Source organism: Melanostigma gelatinosum (genome assembly GCF_949748355.1).
Source record: "Melanostigma gelatinosum genome assembly, chromosome: 11".
Classification (NCBI taxonomy): Eukaryota; Metazoa; Chordata; class Actinopteri; order Perciformes; family Zoarcidae; genus Melanostigma; species Melanostigma gelatinosum.
The window spans coordinates 26,808,669-26,822,407 of record NC_136644.1 but is presented as its reverse complement, the minus strand read 5'-3'; the positions used below and the strand labels follow the sequence as shown (position 1 = coordinate 26,822,407).

General features: G+C 50.4%; 1 protein-coding gene across 1 annotated transcript; it reads left to right on the top strand.

The window, feature by feature from the left end:
- Positions 1 to 10,375: 10,375 nt before the first annotated feature.
- Positions 10,376 to 12,804, top strand: LOC306784293 (protein CutA homolog). The gene is made up of 7 exons (XM_079278199.1): positions 10,376 to 10,455; positions 11,559 to 11,624; positions 11,699 to 11,847; positions 11,946 to 12,005; positions 12,085 to 12,130; positions 12,445 to 12,494; positions 12,610 to 12,804. Exons 2-7 carry the CDS (start codon positions 11,562 to 11,564, stop codon positions 12,707 to 12,709), a joined length of 468 nt encoding a protein of 155 aa, XP_079134325.1. The 5' UTR covers positions 10,376 to 10,455; positions 11,559 to 11,561; the 3' UTR covers positions 12,710 to 12,804.
- The last annotated feature ends 935 nt before the right edge of the window (positions 12,805 to 13,739 follow it).

Here is a 13,739-nt window from a genome sequence, read left to right as displayed (position 1 = left end):
GGGCGCTCGGGGGAAATCGTATGGTTGGTTTTGGGGTGGAAACAGCAACCAAAAAATGAAGATGAGGGTGAAGCTTTTTGGCTGTTTGGCCCCGACAGACGGGTCAAACTGACTTTGGCGAGGACGGACGGAACCCGCAGCTACAAAGGTTTCTAAATTCTAGTCCTCAAGTGGCAGTAAGTTGCCCCACTCTGGAAAGAAAAAAAGTGTTGACCTAAAAACACAGGCTTCTAGCAGATCCCACAAGAGACCTGGTCTGGGATCTAGGCCTACTTTGTTGAGTTGGAAGGCCTCTAAACGCCAAACTCCAGAAAAGAAAGAAGGCCAAGATAATGAGAAGATGGAGGATTTCGCTCTGTGGTCGTCTGCGAGCCCGACCACAGCAGTTATTTACAATCCTCACAGCTTCCACTGCGATGTTTGGAATGATGTGCATGTAGCGCTGGATATTTCTCTCACATACAGGCTTACTCTCCACACACACACACACACACACACACACACACACACACACACACACACACACGCGCTCACAGAGCTAAACTTTCACTCGCACACACCTGTACACGGACGGACACACGCATGCACGCAGTGTGAATTAATTCATACTGAAAGGGGGGTTGAAGGAACATGGGGTGTGTGGAGGGGGGGGGGGGGGGTAAGACTAACACAGTTGGCGGCCTGGTATCTTTAAAATGCCCCCAAAATATTTTAAAAAAGCAGAGACCTCCAATAGATGATGACACGGTGAGATCTGACTACACTGATGTGGATCAGTGGATCAGTGAATTGTGGAGGCTCATCTCTGAAGAATCACATGTATTCTGTGGGGAGGCAGGCAGGCAGGGCCCGGAGGATGTTGGGAAAAAACAGAAAACAACACAAGGACTGGATGTGCCGAAAGAAATGAAAGAACAAATTCAAAGCAGCAGAATCAAGCGCTCCCCCAAAAGCAAGGACACAACGACGAACAATGCCAAATAATCAGCCGGTACCATGACTGCCATGAAAACCAGCCATTCCTTAAAGAGATGAAGGGAAAAAGAAACCAACCAGGGACGAGTATCCCCTCTCTCCAAATAAAAATTAAAAAGCCAGAAAGAGGAAGAAAAAAAGATGAAGTTAAGAAAATCAAACGACAGCCCGCTTAGGTTTCCTTTTCCTAAAATTCTGATCCCCAGTTTCCATATGTGGTCCCTAGACCTTTCTCCGGCGACAGAGGAAATCTGCTATCGGGGGATACGGGCAGCGGTACCGACGGCACACCGCGGAGAGAGGGGCGCATCCGGGCGGAGAGGCCGAGCATCACCGCTCATGCAGCCGGTCGCAGCAACGAGGAGGACCGGGAGGGATGGACGAAGCTTCCCGGAGCGCCAGAGCCTCTTCCTCCAGCATCCAACACGGATCCGAGGCGGTTATCACGGCCGACCGGAGCACAGCGGGCGCACATACACACACACACAGCCGCCGACTGTCATCACATGAAGAGAAATCATCAAAAGCAATGCTTTTTTTCTTTTGTGTGTGTGTGTGAGTGTGTGTGAGTGTGTGTGTTGGAGAGGCTGTCAGGCGTGGGGAGTCATGTGCGCCAAAAAAATATTCAGATTTCAAGTCGCGCAACACATCAATCCTCTGGTTTCCGCGTTTTCTTCTTCTTCGCAGAGCTGAGATAGAAGCGGGGAGAGGAGAGGAGGAGGAGGAGGAGGAGGAGGAGGAGGAGGAGGAGGAGGAGGAGGGGTGGATGATGGTTAGAAGCAGCGGATGAAAAAAAATCGACACAACCAGAGAGTGAGGAAAAGAGATAGAGAGAGAGAGAGACAGACATAGAGAGAGAAAGGGAGAGGGACAGAGAGAGAGAGAGAGAGGGAGAGAGAGAGAGAGACAGAGGGAGAGAGACAGAGAGAGAGATAGAGAGAGGGAGAGAGAGAGAGAGACAGAGAGAGAGAGGGAGAGAGGGAGAGAGACAGAGGGAGAGAGACAGAGAGAGAGATAGAGAGAGACAGAGAGAGAGAGAGAGAGACAGAGAGAGAGGGAGAAGAGACAGAGGGAGAGAGACAGAGAGAGAGATAGAGAGAGGGAGAGGGAGAGAGAGAGAGACAGAGAGAGAGATAGAGAGAGAGAGAGAGACAGAGAGAGAGATAGAGAGAGAGAGAGAGAGGGAGAGAGACAGAGAGAGATAGAGAGAGGGAGAGAGAGAGACAGGGCGAGAGAGAGAGAGAGGGAGAGAAAGAGAGAGAGAGAGAGGGATGTTCCGTGCGCAGCAGCAGCACTTTACGCAAAACAGCGCACTGCAAAATTTGCTGAATCTCAAGATTTCATTTCGTAACTTCTGTATTTTCTTGATGCCATTTTTAATGTCCTGAAGGCAACTCAAAGTGTTTAACACTAGAAAGGCTTTAGGACGATATTAAAAAAATACAAAATCAATTAAAGATTAAAAAATTGTTAAAATACAAAAAGAGCAGAAATACATTCATAATCCAGAAACAATAATATTCACAACAGGTGAAACGTGTGATGAGTTGAAGTTCAATTCCAATGTTGACTCTTTGAAGGGAATTCAACAACCGCTCACAATGATGAACAATAACTGACCCAGAACATTCTGCACTCAGCACCATCCTGGTGGAGGAATATCGTATTCTGCAGGTCTACACGCAGTCACACGTAATGTGTTGAACTGGAAGCTTCTTCCTCTCACTGAACCCTGAAAGCCCTTCACTGAATCAACAGAGACGTCCATGTTTCAATCTGATGAATGTGAAGAAACCACTTCATGACGTCCCGTTCTTTCTCATCTTTCCATTGTTTCCCAGGCGACACAGGCCGTGATAATTAAACAACTGAATTTGCACCATGTCGTTCGGCTGTAGGTGTGAGTGTCGGTGAGCATAGCCCCCCCCCCCCCCCACACACACACACACACTGGCCCCAGGGCCTGACCTGTACATGGAAGAGGGGGGGGGGCAAAGAAAAGACAATTTATTCCGACACGAATCAATACGGAGTCACAATATCATCATCAGCAGGGTTATTATTATATAACCTGACTGATGTGTGTTTTAATGTCCTGGTGGGGGGGGGGGGGGGGGTACGAGAGACACATGATGACGGGGGAGAGCAGCGAGTGTGAAACACCTGAACAGGCGGTTAAAGGCTCGGATGGGCTCAGCAGGTAGATGAGGTTCGGCAGTAAAGCTCAGTGATCCGCTCTGTATCTTTGACTCTGTCATATGTTTCATATCCCTTCAGTGCAGAGAGAACACAGTGATGCTCACACTGTCACACACATCACATTATATTCATATTCATATCCAAGAGTATGCGATGAATCATCTGAAAGTATCCCGTCAGCGGTGCGTGTGGGTGGAAAGAATATCTGTGAATGAATGCACCGAATCTGCATACGTGAGCGGATCATTTCCGTGTATTCTACCTCTGAATATAGTTTGTGTGGAAATGTTTGTGTTTCATTAGTCACATCCCGTTGGTCCTCGCAGGGCACCATGGTTACCGCTGCCTCTCTCCGCGGTGCTGAAACGGACAGCTCCCTCCGCCGGGATCCAGAAGCACGGCAACTGTCTCCCTCTTGTGATTGGCTGCTCCGTGGCCACGTGGTGCTTTCACGGGGAGTTTTCCAGGGATGTGGACACACACACACACACACACACACACTCACTCACACACACACACACACACACACACACACACACACACACACACACACACACACACACACACTCACACTCACACTCAGGCCACAACAAACTGTTTTGTTCTCCACCAGGAGGGTTGAAGCGATCTTTTCTATCTAATCAGGTTAAATAGTTTCAGCAAACGGGAACCCGGGTCTCAGTGGAAGCTTCACTCTGGGCGACCTGGTGAATTCATGTGGCTCTAAATGACAAAAAGTCACATTACGTCACAAGCGTACTGATTTAAAGCCAACGCTATAACTAAGTTAGCAGTAGACCAAACTAACCACGTCCGTTTCACTTTCACCGGGCGCGAAACCTTCTGCAGCACCACGATGAGATGAGCTCATGGATTCATGAGATAATCATCAGATTTGAGGCGGCAGATGCAGACGTATTGTTAGCATTAGCACTAAGCGTGAGTCAAGCTCTTAAAAACACTACATATCCCATCATGCAACTTGATAACTTTCATTAGACCCTCCCCACCACCTTTCAGTTCAAGTATTCCCATCTGAATGTTTAACACAAAACATGAGTTACATGAGTTAAATCCTGATCTAAAGAGAGCGACGGCATCGATGCGTCACATGATGGTTGGTGTTGTGAGACACTCACCGTCCTACACATGCAGCAGCACCGCGGCTGCTACAGCACGCAGGTTAACTCACGGAGGAGGTGTGATTCCTGGTTGGTTATCTCTCGCTGCCTCCGATATGCAAAATTGTTCAGTGCAGCGTTGAGTCTGCTGGAAGAGTGATTCAGGAAACTCAAAGACCGAATGTTCTCACACAAGGAGCAGAAGTGGTGGCAACCGGTTCAGCCTGTCGGTTCATCCGCGTCAGCATGTTTCGGGGGATGCCCGACACATCACTTGGTCTCCTGTCAGAGCAACTTGGAACAATGGATTCTGGCATTTTGAAATGACACTAAGTTGCCTGCTGGGGATGCTGTATAGTCAAATGTCAAAAACTTCAAACTTTGAAAGGCCACAACCGCTGCAGCAGTGTAGTCTGACGTGGATGTAATGAGGGAGGCTCGGTCTCAACACCGATTGGCCTACAGCTGCCTGCACCATTTGTGGCTGATGAGCAGCGTGCTTCTTGCTTCTGTTGTTTTTAACTCGTGGTTTTCTTCATGTCTGCAGACTTCATCTGACCCACAAACGACTAATTCACCCCAATATCAGATTATCAAATTTGCATCTTCCTATCTTCTTTGTTTAATCAGTAATACAGGGGGGGGGGGGGGGGCACTGCTACCGGGAGCTGAGCGCTCCTCCTCCCTCCGGAGCTCCGGATCTGGGTCTGTCCTCGTGGACCGGTCTCTGCTGGAGGATCTGGGTCTGTCCACGTTTACTGATGGAGGTCATGTCGAGGATCAGGACTACACTGAGACTGGTTCACATAGAGGATCAGGACTACACTGAGACTGGTTCAGGACCTGGTAAATGTTATCTGTTTGACAGAGTGAGGCTGTTTCTCAACACATTTTGTCTTCTGTACTTGTTGGAAGTGTCATTTAGATGCTTTGTCATGTTTAGTGCCGTTACATGTTGCTGTATATACGTTAATGTGGGACAATCTTCTCTGTACGGCTTCTCTTGAGATGTAAAAACCAGGTTGAACTTCTCTCACTTCTTTCATCCAGTGATGCTTTAACCTCACAACATTACATCCACTGTGCAAAGTACAATCCCTGACTAAACTAGAGCTGAGGACTAGACAGAGACACATGACGACTGTGAACCGATTCCAAATGAAAACGACACAAGAGATCTCCAGAGACGAGAGGAAGCTGCAGATAGAGTGGGAGGAAGAAAACGAGAGATTGGAGAGGGATAGAACACAGAGCCATGGAGAAGAAGATAGAGAGAACAGTCTGCCTCCTCCTCCTCCTCCTCCTCCTCTGGGGTCTAGAGGACATGTTTAACATTCTGCTCTGCTCCTCCTCCTCTCCTGTCATCCAACCTCAGCCTCGCGTCCTCGCTGCTCTCTGGTTACTGATGGCCGGTGACGACGGGCTCGGACAATCCCTCGAAAACGTGACGAGCACGTCGTCGTTGCTGCGTCCGGTGTTCGGAGGAGGTACCGACGTGGAGGGTCGAGGAGGTTCCGACTTGGAGGGTCGAGGAGGAGGTTCCGACGTGGAGGGTCGAGGAGGAGGTTCCGACGTGGAGGGTCGAGGAGGTTCCGACGTGGAGGGTCGAGGAGGTTCCGACGTGGAGGGTCGAGGAGGTTCCGACGTGGAGGGTTGAGGAGGAGGTACCGACGTGGAGGGTCGAGGAGGTTCCGACGTGGAGGGTCGAGGAGGTTCCGACGTGGAGGGTCGAGGAGGTTCCGACGTGGAGGGTTGAGGAGGAGGTACCGACGTGGAGGGTCGAGGAGGAGGTTCCGACGTGGAGGGTTGAGGAGGAGGTACCGACGTGGAGGGTCGAGGAGGAGGTTCCGACGTGGAGGGTCGAGGAGGAGGTTCCGACGTGGAGGGTCGAGGAGGAGGTACCGACGTGGAGGGTCGAGGAGGAGGTTCCGACGTGGAGGGTCGAGGAGGAGGTACCGACGTGGAGGGTCGAGGCGGGTTCCGACGTGGAGGGTCGAGGAGGAGGTTCCGACGTGGAGGGTCGAGGAGGAGGTACCGACGTGGAGGGTCGAGGAGGAGGTTCCGACGTGGAGGGTCGAGGAGGAGGTTCCGACGTGGAGGGTCGAGGAGGAGGTACCGACGTGGAGGGTCGAGGAGGAGGTTCCGACGTGGAGGGTCGAGGAGGAGGTTCCGACGTGGAGGGTCGAGGAGGAGGTACCGACGTGGAGGGTCGAGGAGGAGGTACCGACGTGGAGGGTCGAGGAGGGTACCGACGTGGAGGGTCGAGGAGGAGGTACCGACGTGGAGGGTCGAGGAGGAGGTACCGACGTGGAGGGTCGAGGAGGAGGTTCCGACGTGGAGGGTCGAGGAGGAGGTACCGACGTGGAGGGTCGAAGAGGTTCCGACGTGGAGGGTCGAGGAGGAGGTACCGACGTGGAGGGTCGAGGAGGTTCCGACGTGGAGGGTCGAGGAGGAGGTACCGACATGGAGGGTCGAGGAGGTTCCGACGTGGAGGGTCGAGGAGGAGGTACCGACGTGGAGGGTCGAGGAGGTTCCGACGTGGAGGGTCGAGGAGGAGGTACCGACATGGAGGGTCGAGGAGGTTCCGACGTGGAGGGTCGAGGAGGAGGTTCCGACGTGGAGGGTCGAGGAGGAGGTACCGACGTGGAGGGTCGAGGAGGAGGTACCGACGTGGAGGGTCGAAGAGGTACCGACGTGGAGGGTCGAGGAGGAGGTACCGACGTGGAGGGTCGAGGAGGAGGTACCGACGTGGAGGGTCGAGGAGGTTCCGACGTGGAGGGTCGAGGAGGAGGTTCCGACGTGGAGGGTCGAGGAGGAGGTACCGACGTGGAGGGTCGAGGAGGAGGTACCGACGTGGAGGGTCGAGGAGGTACCGACGTGGAGGGTCGAGGAGGAGGTTCCGACGTGGAGGGTCGAGGAGGAGCAGAGGAAGACAAGTGACTCTTGTTACGAGGACTTCCTGCTGCATTGACTCCTCAGAGGACAAGCTGCTTGTTTTCAGTGCGAGAACAACAGGATGTGTTGCCAGCACTGTTGTGATGTTCAGACTGGATGCAGGCACATCTGTTTGTCCAGCTGTTCTTCTCTATGTTTTCCTCATAAAATGTCATTTTAGGAGGAAATTAAATGAAGTGAAATGTTGGTCCGGCTGCACTTTTCCACATCTCCTTTAATTCACAGTGGAACCCGTTAAAGTGGAGTCATTTTTAAATGAATCACGTCCACATTCATTTTTCCGTCACTGAGACAACAGGCAGCAGCACACTGAGCTGAAGTGGGCCAGAGTTTGAGGTTCTGCTACAGAACTAAACGGAGACTGTTTATGTTACTTTACATGCTGCAGCTTTGTTCTCAGTCTAGTTTACTCCAGTTCGGTTTCACATCAGCCGACCCCGGCTGTTACCAGAGGAGTGAGCAGCGCGCTCACTGCACTCACAGACGTGAGAGGTGAGAAATGTGGTCTTTGTTACAGAGCACGAAATGCTACGCTGCAGCTTTGATCATTGAGTCAAAATGTATCGGTTTATCAGAGAAGAGGCAGAGCTCTTTGAAGACGCTTTTCACCCGATTCACACACACACACACACACACACACACACACACACACACACACACACACACACACACACACACACACACACACACACACACACACACACACACATACACACACACACACACACATCTGGACGGTCGGACTGTTTTATTCTCTACTTCCAGCGGTATCTTCAGCGTTGGCCTCCTGACCTCCTTTCATGATTCATTTGCATGCGATAAATAAAACATCAGCACTCTCAGCCGCAGTCGCTCTGGAAGGCTTGTGAATCCTCAAAAGCACAAAATATAAAAGTGCGCATATACTTGTTTGATTCATGCCCTCGTGTCTGTGCATGGATTTAATCTGGAGCGCTTGTGGTGTCACTTGTGCGTGAAGCCGTTGTTCTTCGTCACCTGACTGTTCTTGTGATTCTGCACCGCGTCCTCTGACCTCCGATGTTTCCATCCCACTCCGCACCTGTTCCTCTGCTCCGACCTGCAGCGCTGCACCGCTGATGAGACGCAGGAATGAGAGACGGGCTAATTGCTGTGGATTCCCAGTCCTCCGAGGTATCGTCTCCCAGACCCTGCTGTTACAGAGGTGAACTTCTCTCTCCTCGCGTCTCCTGGGCCAACGGGGGTCCCGAGGGGTCCCGAGGGGTCCCGAGGGGTCCCGAGGGGTCCCGAGGGGTCCCGAGGCGGCCCTCGCTCCTCAGAAGCCGCTGTTAATGGGGGCAGAGGAGAGCAGAGGGAGAGAAAGACAGACAAGAGCCCAATCAAGATTTATTTAACTCTTTTTTCCACCCTTTTCCATTTTCTCTCTCTCTCTCTCTCCACCCCCCTCTCTCTCCCTCTCTCTCTCTCGCTCTCTCTCTCCACCCCCCTCTCTCTCTCTCCCTCTCTCTCTCTCGCTCTCTCTCTCTCCACCCCCCTCTCTCTCCCTCTCTCTCTCTCTCGCTCTCTCTCTCTCCACCCCCCTCTCTCTCCCTCTCTCTCTCTCTCTCTCCACCCCCCTCTCTCTCCCTCTCTCTCTCTCTCCCTCTCTGGAAGTTAAACGGCCAGTGGAGCCTAATTAGGATGCAGAGGAGGAAGGCTCTGCTGCAAATTGAAAACATATTGATTCTCCTCATGCTTAGAGGGAGAGGGGGCGAGAGACAGAGGGAGAGAATGAAGAAGATGGAGGAGAGAGAGAGAAAGAGAGAGAGAGAGAAAAGGAGGATACAATCTGGTGATGAAACAGAGAGAGCAAGACAGTTGCCCAATGCCAGCAGCAACTTGTGTGGATGTCTGGTCACACACACACACACACACACACTAAGATAACATCCCATGAGTCGAGGGCTCTCTGGTCGCTATGGCAACGGGGTCAGGGCAACAGCGGCGTGCACATGTGAGCGTCATGCTGCCACATCCAGCTGTGGAGGGGAGAGGCCGCGGGATGAGAGAGGACAGTGCGTAACATGTACAGATGTGCTGACTGCACAGTTTCCATGGGAACAAGCCCCCCCCCCTCCTTCCGTCGCTCCTCGTTGCTCTTGCACAAGCTTCCACGAATACGTCTCGCTGCGTCTTTATGTGTGTGTGTGTGTGTGTGTGTACGTGCATTTGTGGTGGAGCTCTCCAATCAGCTAGAGCTCAATCTATCTGTCCTGAGTGCACGAGTCACATCCTCTGAGTGTGAGTGTGTGTGTGTGTGTGTGTGTGTGTGAGAGTGTGTGTGTGTATCTGTGTGTGTTTGCATATTGGTATGTGTGACATGCTTGTCTCATTCTTTAATCAAGGATGAGGGCGAAGAGAGGAGAGTGTGAGGGAGGTGGTGGATGTTATCAAACAGAGTGGCTTTCTGTCTTGTGCACACACACACACACACACACACACACACACACACACACACACACACACACACACACACTTATATTCTGTCTCTGACTGCTGTTGAGTCCATTTAAAGTCTCGCAGAGAGCGCGGTGTAGATGGATGCTTGCGGTATTTGTGCGTGTAGTTCAAAGGTTGCGTCGGCCGGGAGTGGAACCCCCCACCTCCCCGCTGAAGATGTTCTCAGAGGTCTGGAGGGGCCTCTAGAGGTGAACAACCGTACTGCAATCAAGTGTATTGCCCTCTACTTTGCCACACTCTTGTTTGATTATTGATGGGAAAGTAAAAGTTACCCAAAGAATGAAGATGAAGTCATCTGGTGCTGATGCTGAGACAATTATCTCAACAAAATAACAAATAAAAAGTCGAATCAGCCCGTTGATGTGGTTTGTTCCTATTTTACATCAGTGAGAAGAAGAAGAAGAAGAAGAAGAAGAAGAAGAAGAAGAAGAAGAAGAAGAAGAAGAAGAAGAAGAAGAAGAAGAAGAAGAAGATGGCTGTTTAGTTTAGTTTTTTAATTTCATTTCATTTTATTTTTTATACTATATAATACGAGACAGACTGATTCACACTCCAGACCAGCTGGTCGCGGTAAAGTGCTAATTCCTTGTTTGCCAACCGTCAAAAAACTCAAAGAAGAAGAAGAAGAAGAAGAAGACGGCTGATTTTACGACAGTTTCCCAAACACACAGCCGTCTCGCTTTACGGTAGATTGGTGTCGCTCGCTAAGCAGTTCAGCTGTCAGAAGGTAAACTACAGAAACATTCTCTTAAAACAGCTTCTCACGTAAACTTTGTGACTTTATTATTCGTCACTTCCGGTCTCATAAACACACCGGAGGTTCTTCTACCGACTGACAGCAGACGTTACGAGCTAACGATGCTAAACGTTAGCTAAACAAACCCCGACTTCAAGTTACAGACTCGACTCTAAGTTTAGACTCGGGACAGTTTGTTTATTTTATGGAGTAAGTTAAAGTAAATGAGATAAGACATTATACTACTGTACTACATGAGTACTCTGTAGGATAGTAGAAAATACTCCTTTTGGGTTCCATATTAGCAGTTCTCACACTTGAAATGTGGCAGCTTGACAAGTTGTAAAATATGCCCTTTCATAAGATAAAGAAGAAGGTCTGTAGTGTTAAAGTGTGTGACGTGATTAAGAAGATCATTCACAGATAACATGACGATTTACATCATAACATCAGTGGTTGAAACACGAAGATTGTGTTTCTCTTCCATCGTTTGCTTTGTTCTGTATCGTGTAGTGCAGAGACGTGGTGGTGAACTGTGATCTACATCGTGCTCTGGTTCTCTTTACAGAGAACTTCTTTCTGAGGACAAACATCACTCTCCTGATTAATTATCAGTAACAGCAGCAATGACTGGATTTATGTAACAAAGTACCTTTACTGAAGTACTGTACTCCTTCCTCTTCCTCCTCCCCCCTCAGTACAGTGTTAATGTACTTGTACTTCACTTGAGTACTTCCATGTTATACTTCTTTGTACCGTATTTCAGAGGTACATCTTGTACTTTTTGCTCCACTAGTACAGAAACATGTTTTTCAAAATAAGACATGCTCATCAGATATGATGCGATGTAATATAGCAGCTGGTGTCATATGAAGTATTTCAATTGATGAAGTACAACGTTAAATGTTTGCTAGTGAAGAACAGAATCTTCTCTGAGAGGAGCCTTTCTGCATAATGAGCTTTTACTTTGGTAACACTGAGTTCAGGACTTTTACTTGTTGTTTAGACCGTGTCAGTCAGGCTGTTACTGAAGTAGAGTATCCGAGTACTTCCTCCACCGCTGAGGCTAACCGTCTTGTCTTTGAGCGGCTCAGGTGATGCTCATCGGACCGCTCGGTGCAGAGAGGCTGCGAGCTGGACCCTGGAAGGCTGTGGCTGTGGTGAGTGTTGATCCGTGCTCTGGACTCACGCGTCCGGCTGTTCGGTGGGGCTCATCCTCCGGTTGCTCCTCCAGACGCTGCTCCTGAGTGTGTTTATGTTCCCGCTGCTGAGGACGTTTGGACTGAGAGCGTTCTCCATGGCTTCTGAGACGTACACATCGGGGACTCACTCGGTCGCCTTCGTCACTTGTCCCAACGACACGGTGGCTAAAGACTTGGCCAGGTGACACAACCAGCAACCATCTCGCTTCTGTGCTGAACAAACGAGAAGGAAACGTCCCATCCTGACGGACGCTTGTCTCCTTGTCTTCTGTCCCTCAGGGCCATCGTGGAAAAGAAGCTCGGCGCTTGTGTGAACATCGTCCCAGCGATCACGTCTGTGTGAGTGTCGAGACATGAATAACGATGACTCGCTGGGAGTTGTTCGATGACATATTCCTCATTCCGCTCGTCTCTTCAGATACGAGTGGCAGGGGAAGATCGAGGAGGACAGCGAGGTGCTGCTGGTGAGTGTTGTGATGTTTCAGCCTCTAAATCGTCTTCATTCAACACCGTGGAGACAGAAATGAAAAACATCTCTGTGGCCGGTAACGTATGGCAGCGCAGGTTATCTTGTATCTGGCAAAAGTACAAAAAGAAGATTCTTTATTATAAATGTCCCTCACAGGTCCACTTAACTCTGAAATCAATCTTTGTGTCTTGTCACCGTCTCATTAACTTCCTCGGTCACACTGTGTTGGACCGTGACCAACGTCAGCTCGTGATCCTTCAATGTAAGCATGTGATGAGATTCTAATCTGTCTTCTTCTCTCCTGTCCAGATGATTAAAACAAGAAGTTCCAAGGTTCCCGCTCTGGCCGAATACGTCCGGTAGGTTCACTTATAAGCCGCCTCGCTCTCACATGAACTCTCCGTGTGTTGTTCCGTTAGCCGCCGTGACTCGTGCACTCAGAGTATCGCTGTCTGTGCGTCCTGTCCTCTCCAGCTCCAACCATCCTTATGAGGTGGCCGAGGTCATCAGCCTGCCCATCGAGCAGGGCAACCCGCCCTACCTCAAGTGGATAGGAGACGCAGTCCCCGAGTAGAGGACCGCCTCAAAGACGCATCGAGACGCTTCCCGACTTCTGTGATGTGTCCGTCTTGTGAATCAGAGACATTTTGAGAAGATTAAAACTGATACGGCTGAAAGATGTTCTCTTTGTTTTGAGTCTTGTGTCTAACGTTCTTCCTCTCCAGCTGGTTTAGCTCTAGAGGGCAGAATGAACTCTGCTTCAGCTGTCACTCACCACTACATGTTGGACGCGACGACACATCTGTTGGGTTTCTCCTTCCTTTTGTGAACGAAGCATCTTTGCAGTAAAAAGGAGGATTCATTTTTTCAATTGGTGTGAAGTGTTGCTTGGTGAACAACGTGCAGTAAAGTCGAGGTCTACGTGCACACGTCACATATGCCTACGTGCACACGTTACATATGTCTACGTGCACACGTTATATACCATCTGCGTGTATGTGTTGCATATGTCTACGTGCGCGCTTTGCATAAGTGCGTGCACGTTTTACATACCGTCTACATGTACACGTTACATACCATCTGCGTGTACATGTTGCATACGTCTACGTGCACACGTTGCATACCGTCTACGTTGTGACAGCCCCCGGGGTGGGCAGGGGGTTTCACGACAACACTGACCAATAAACACAACCAGTCGGCAGATAAACGGTTCACGTGAGGTTTTTACTGAAGGTAGAGAGTGGAAAGAGGTAGGATAGACACTCAATAACACAATGTCCGCTTTCCAGAGGGATGGTCGGTGTCCAATTCCACGGTTCGGTGCACAACGGGTATTCCTCAGACGGTCCAGGGCGCGGGCAGGAGCAGGGTAGTCGTACAGGCAGGGGTCGTGAGCCGGGCGGGTAGTCAGACGTTCCAGGGTGATCCAGGGGTAAGGCAGTCTTCTCCACGGGTTTCGCTGATTAGGCTACTTCTTCTTCTTCTTCTTCTTCCTCTTCTACTCCTACTCTCTCCCGGTTTCCTGTTTCCTGAGCCCTTTTGTAGTCCCCTCCTCCTCCTCTGATAGGGTGTGGTCGCTCCCTCGTCTCTCCTCCTCAGGTGTT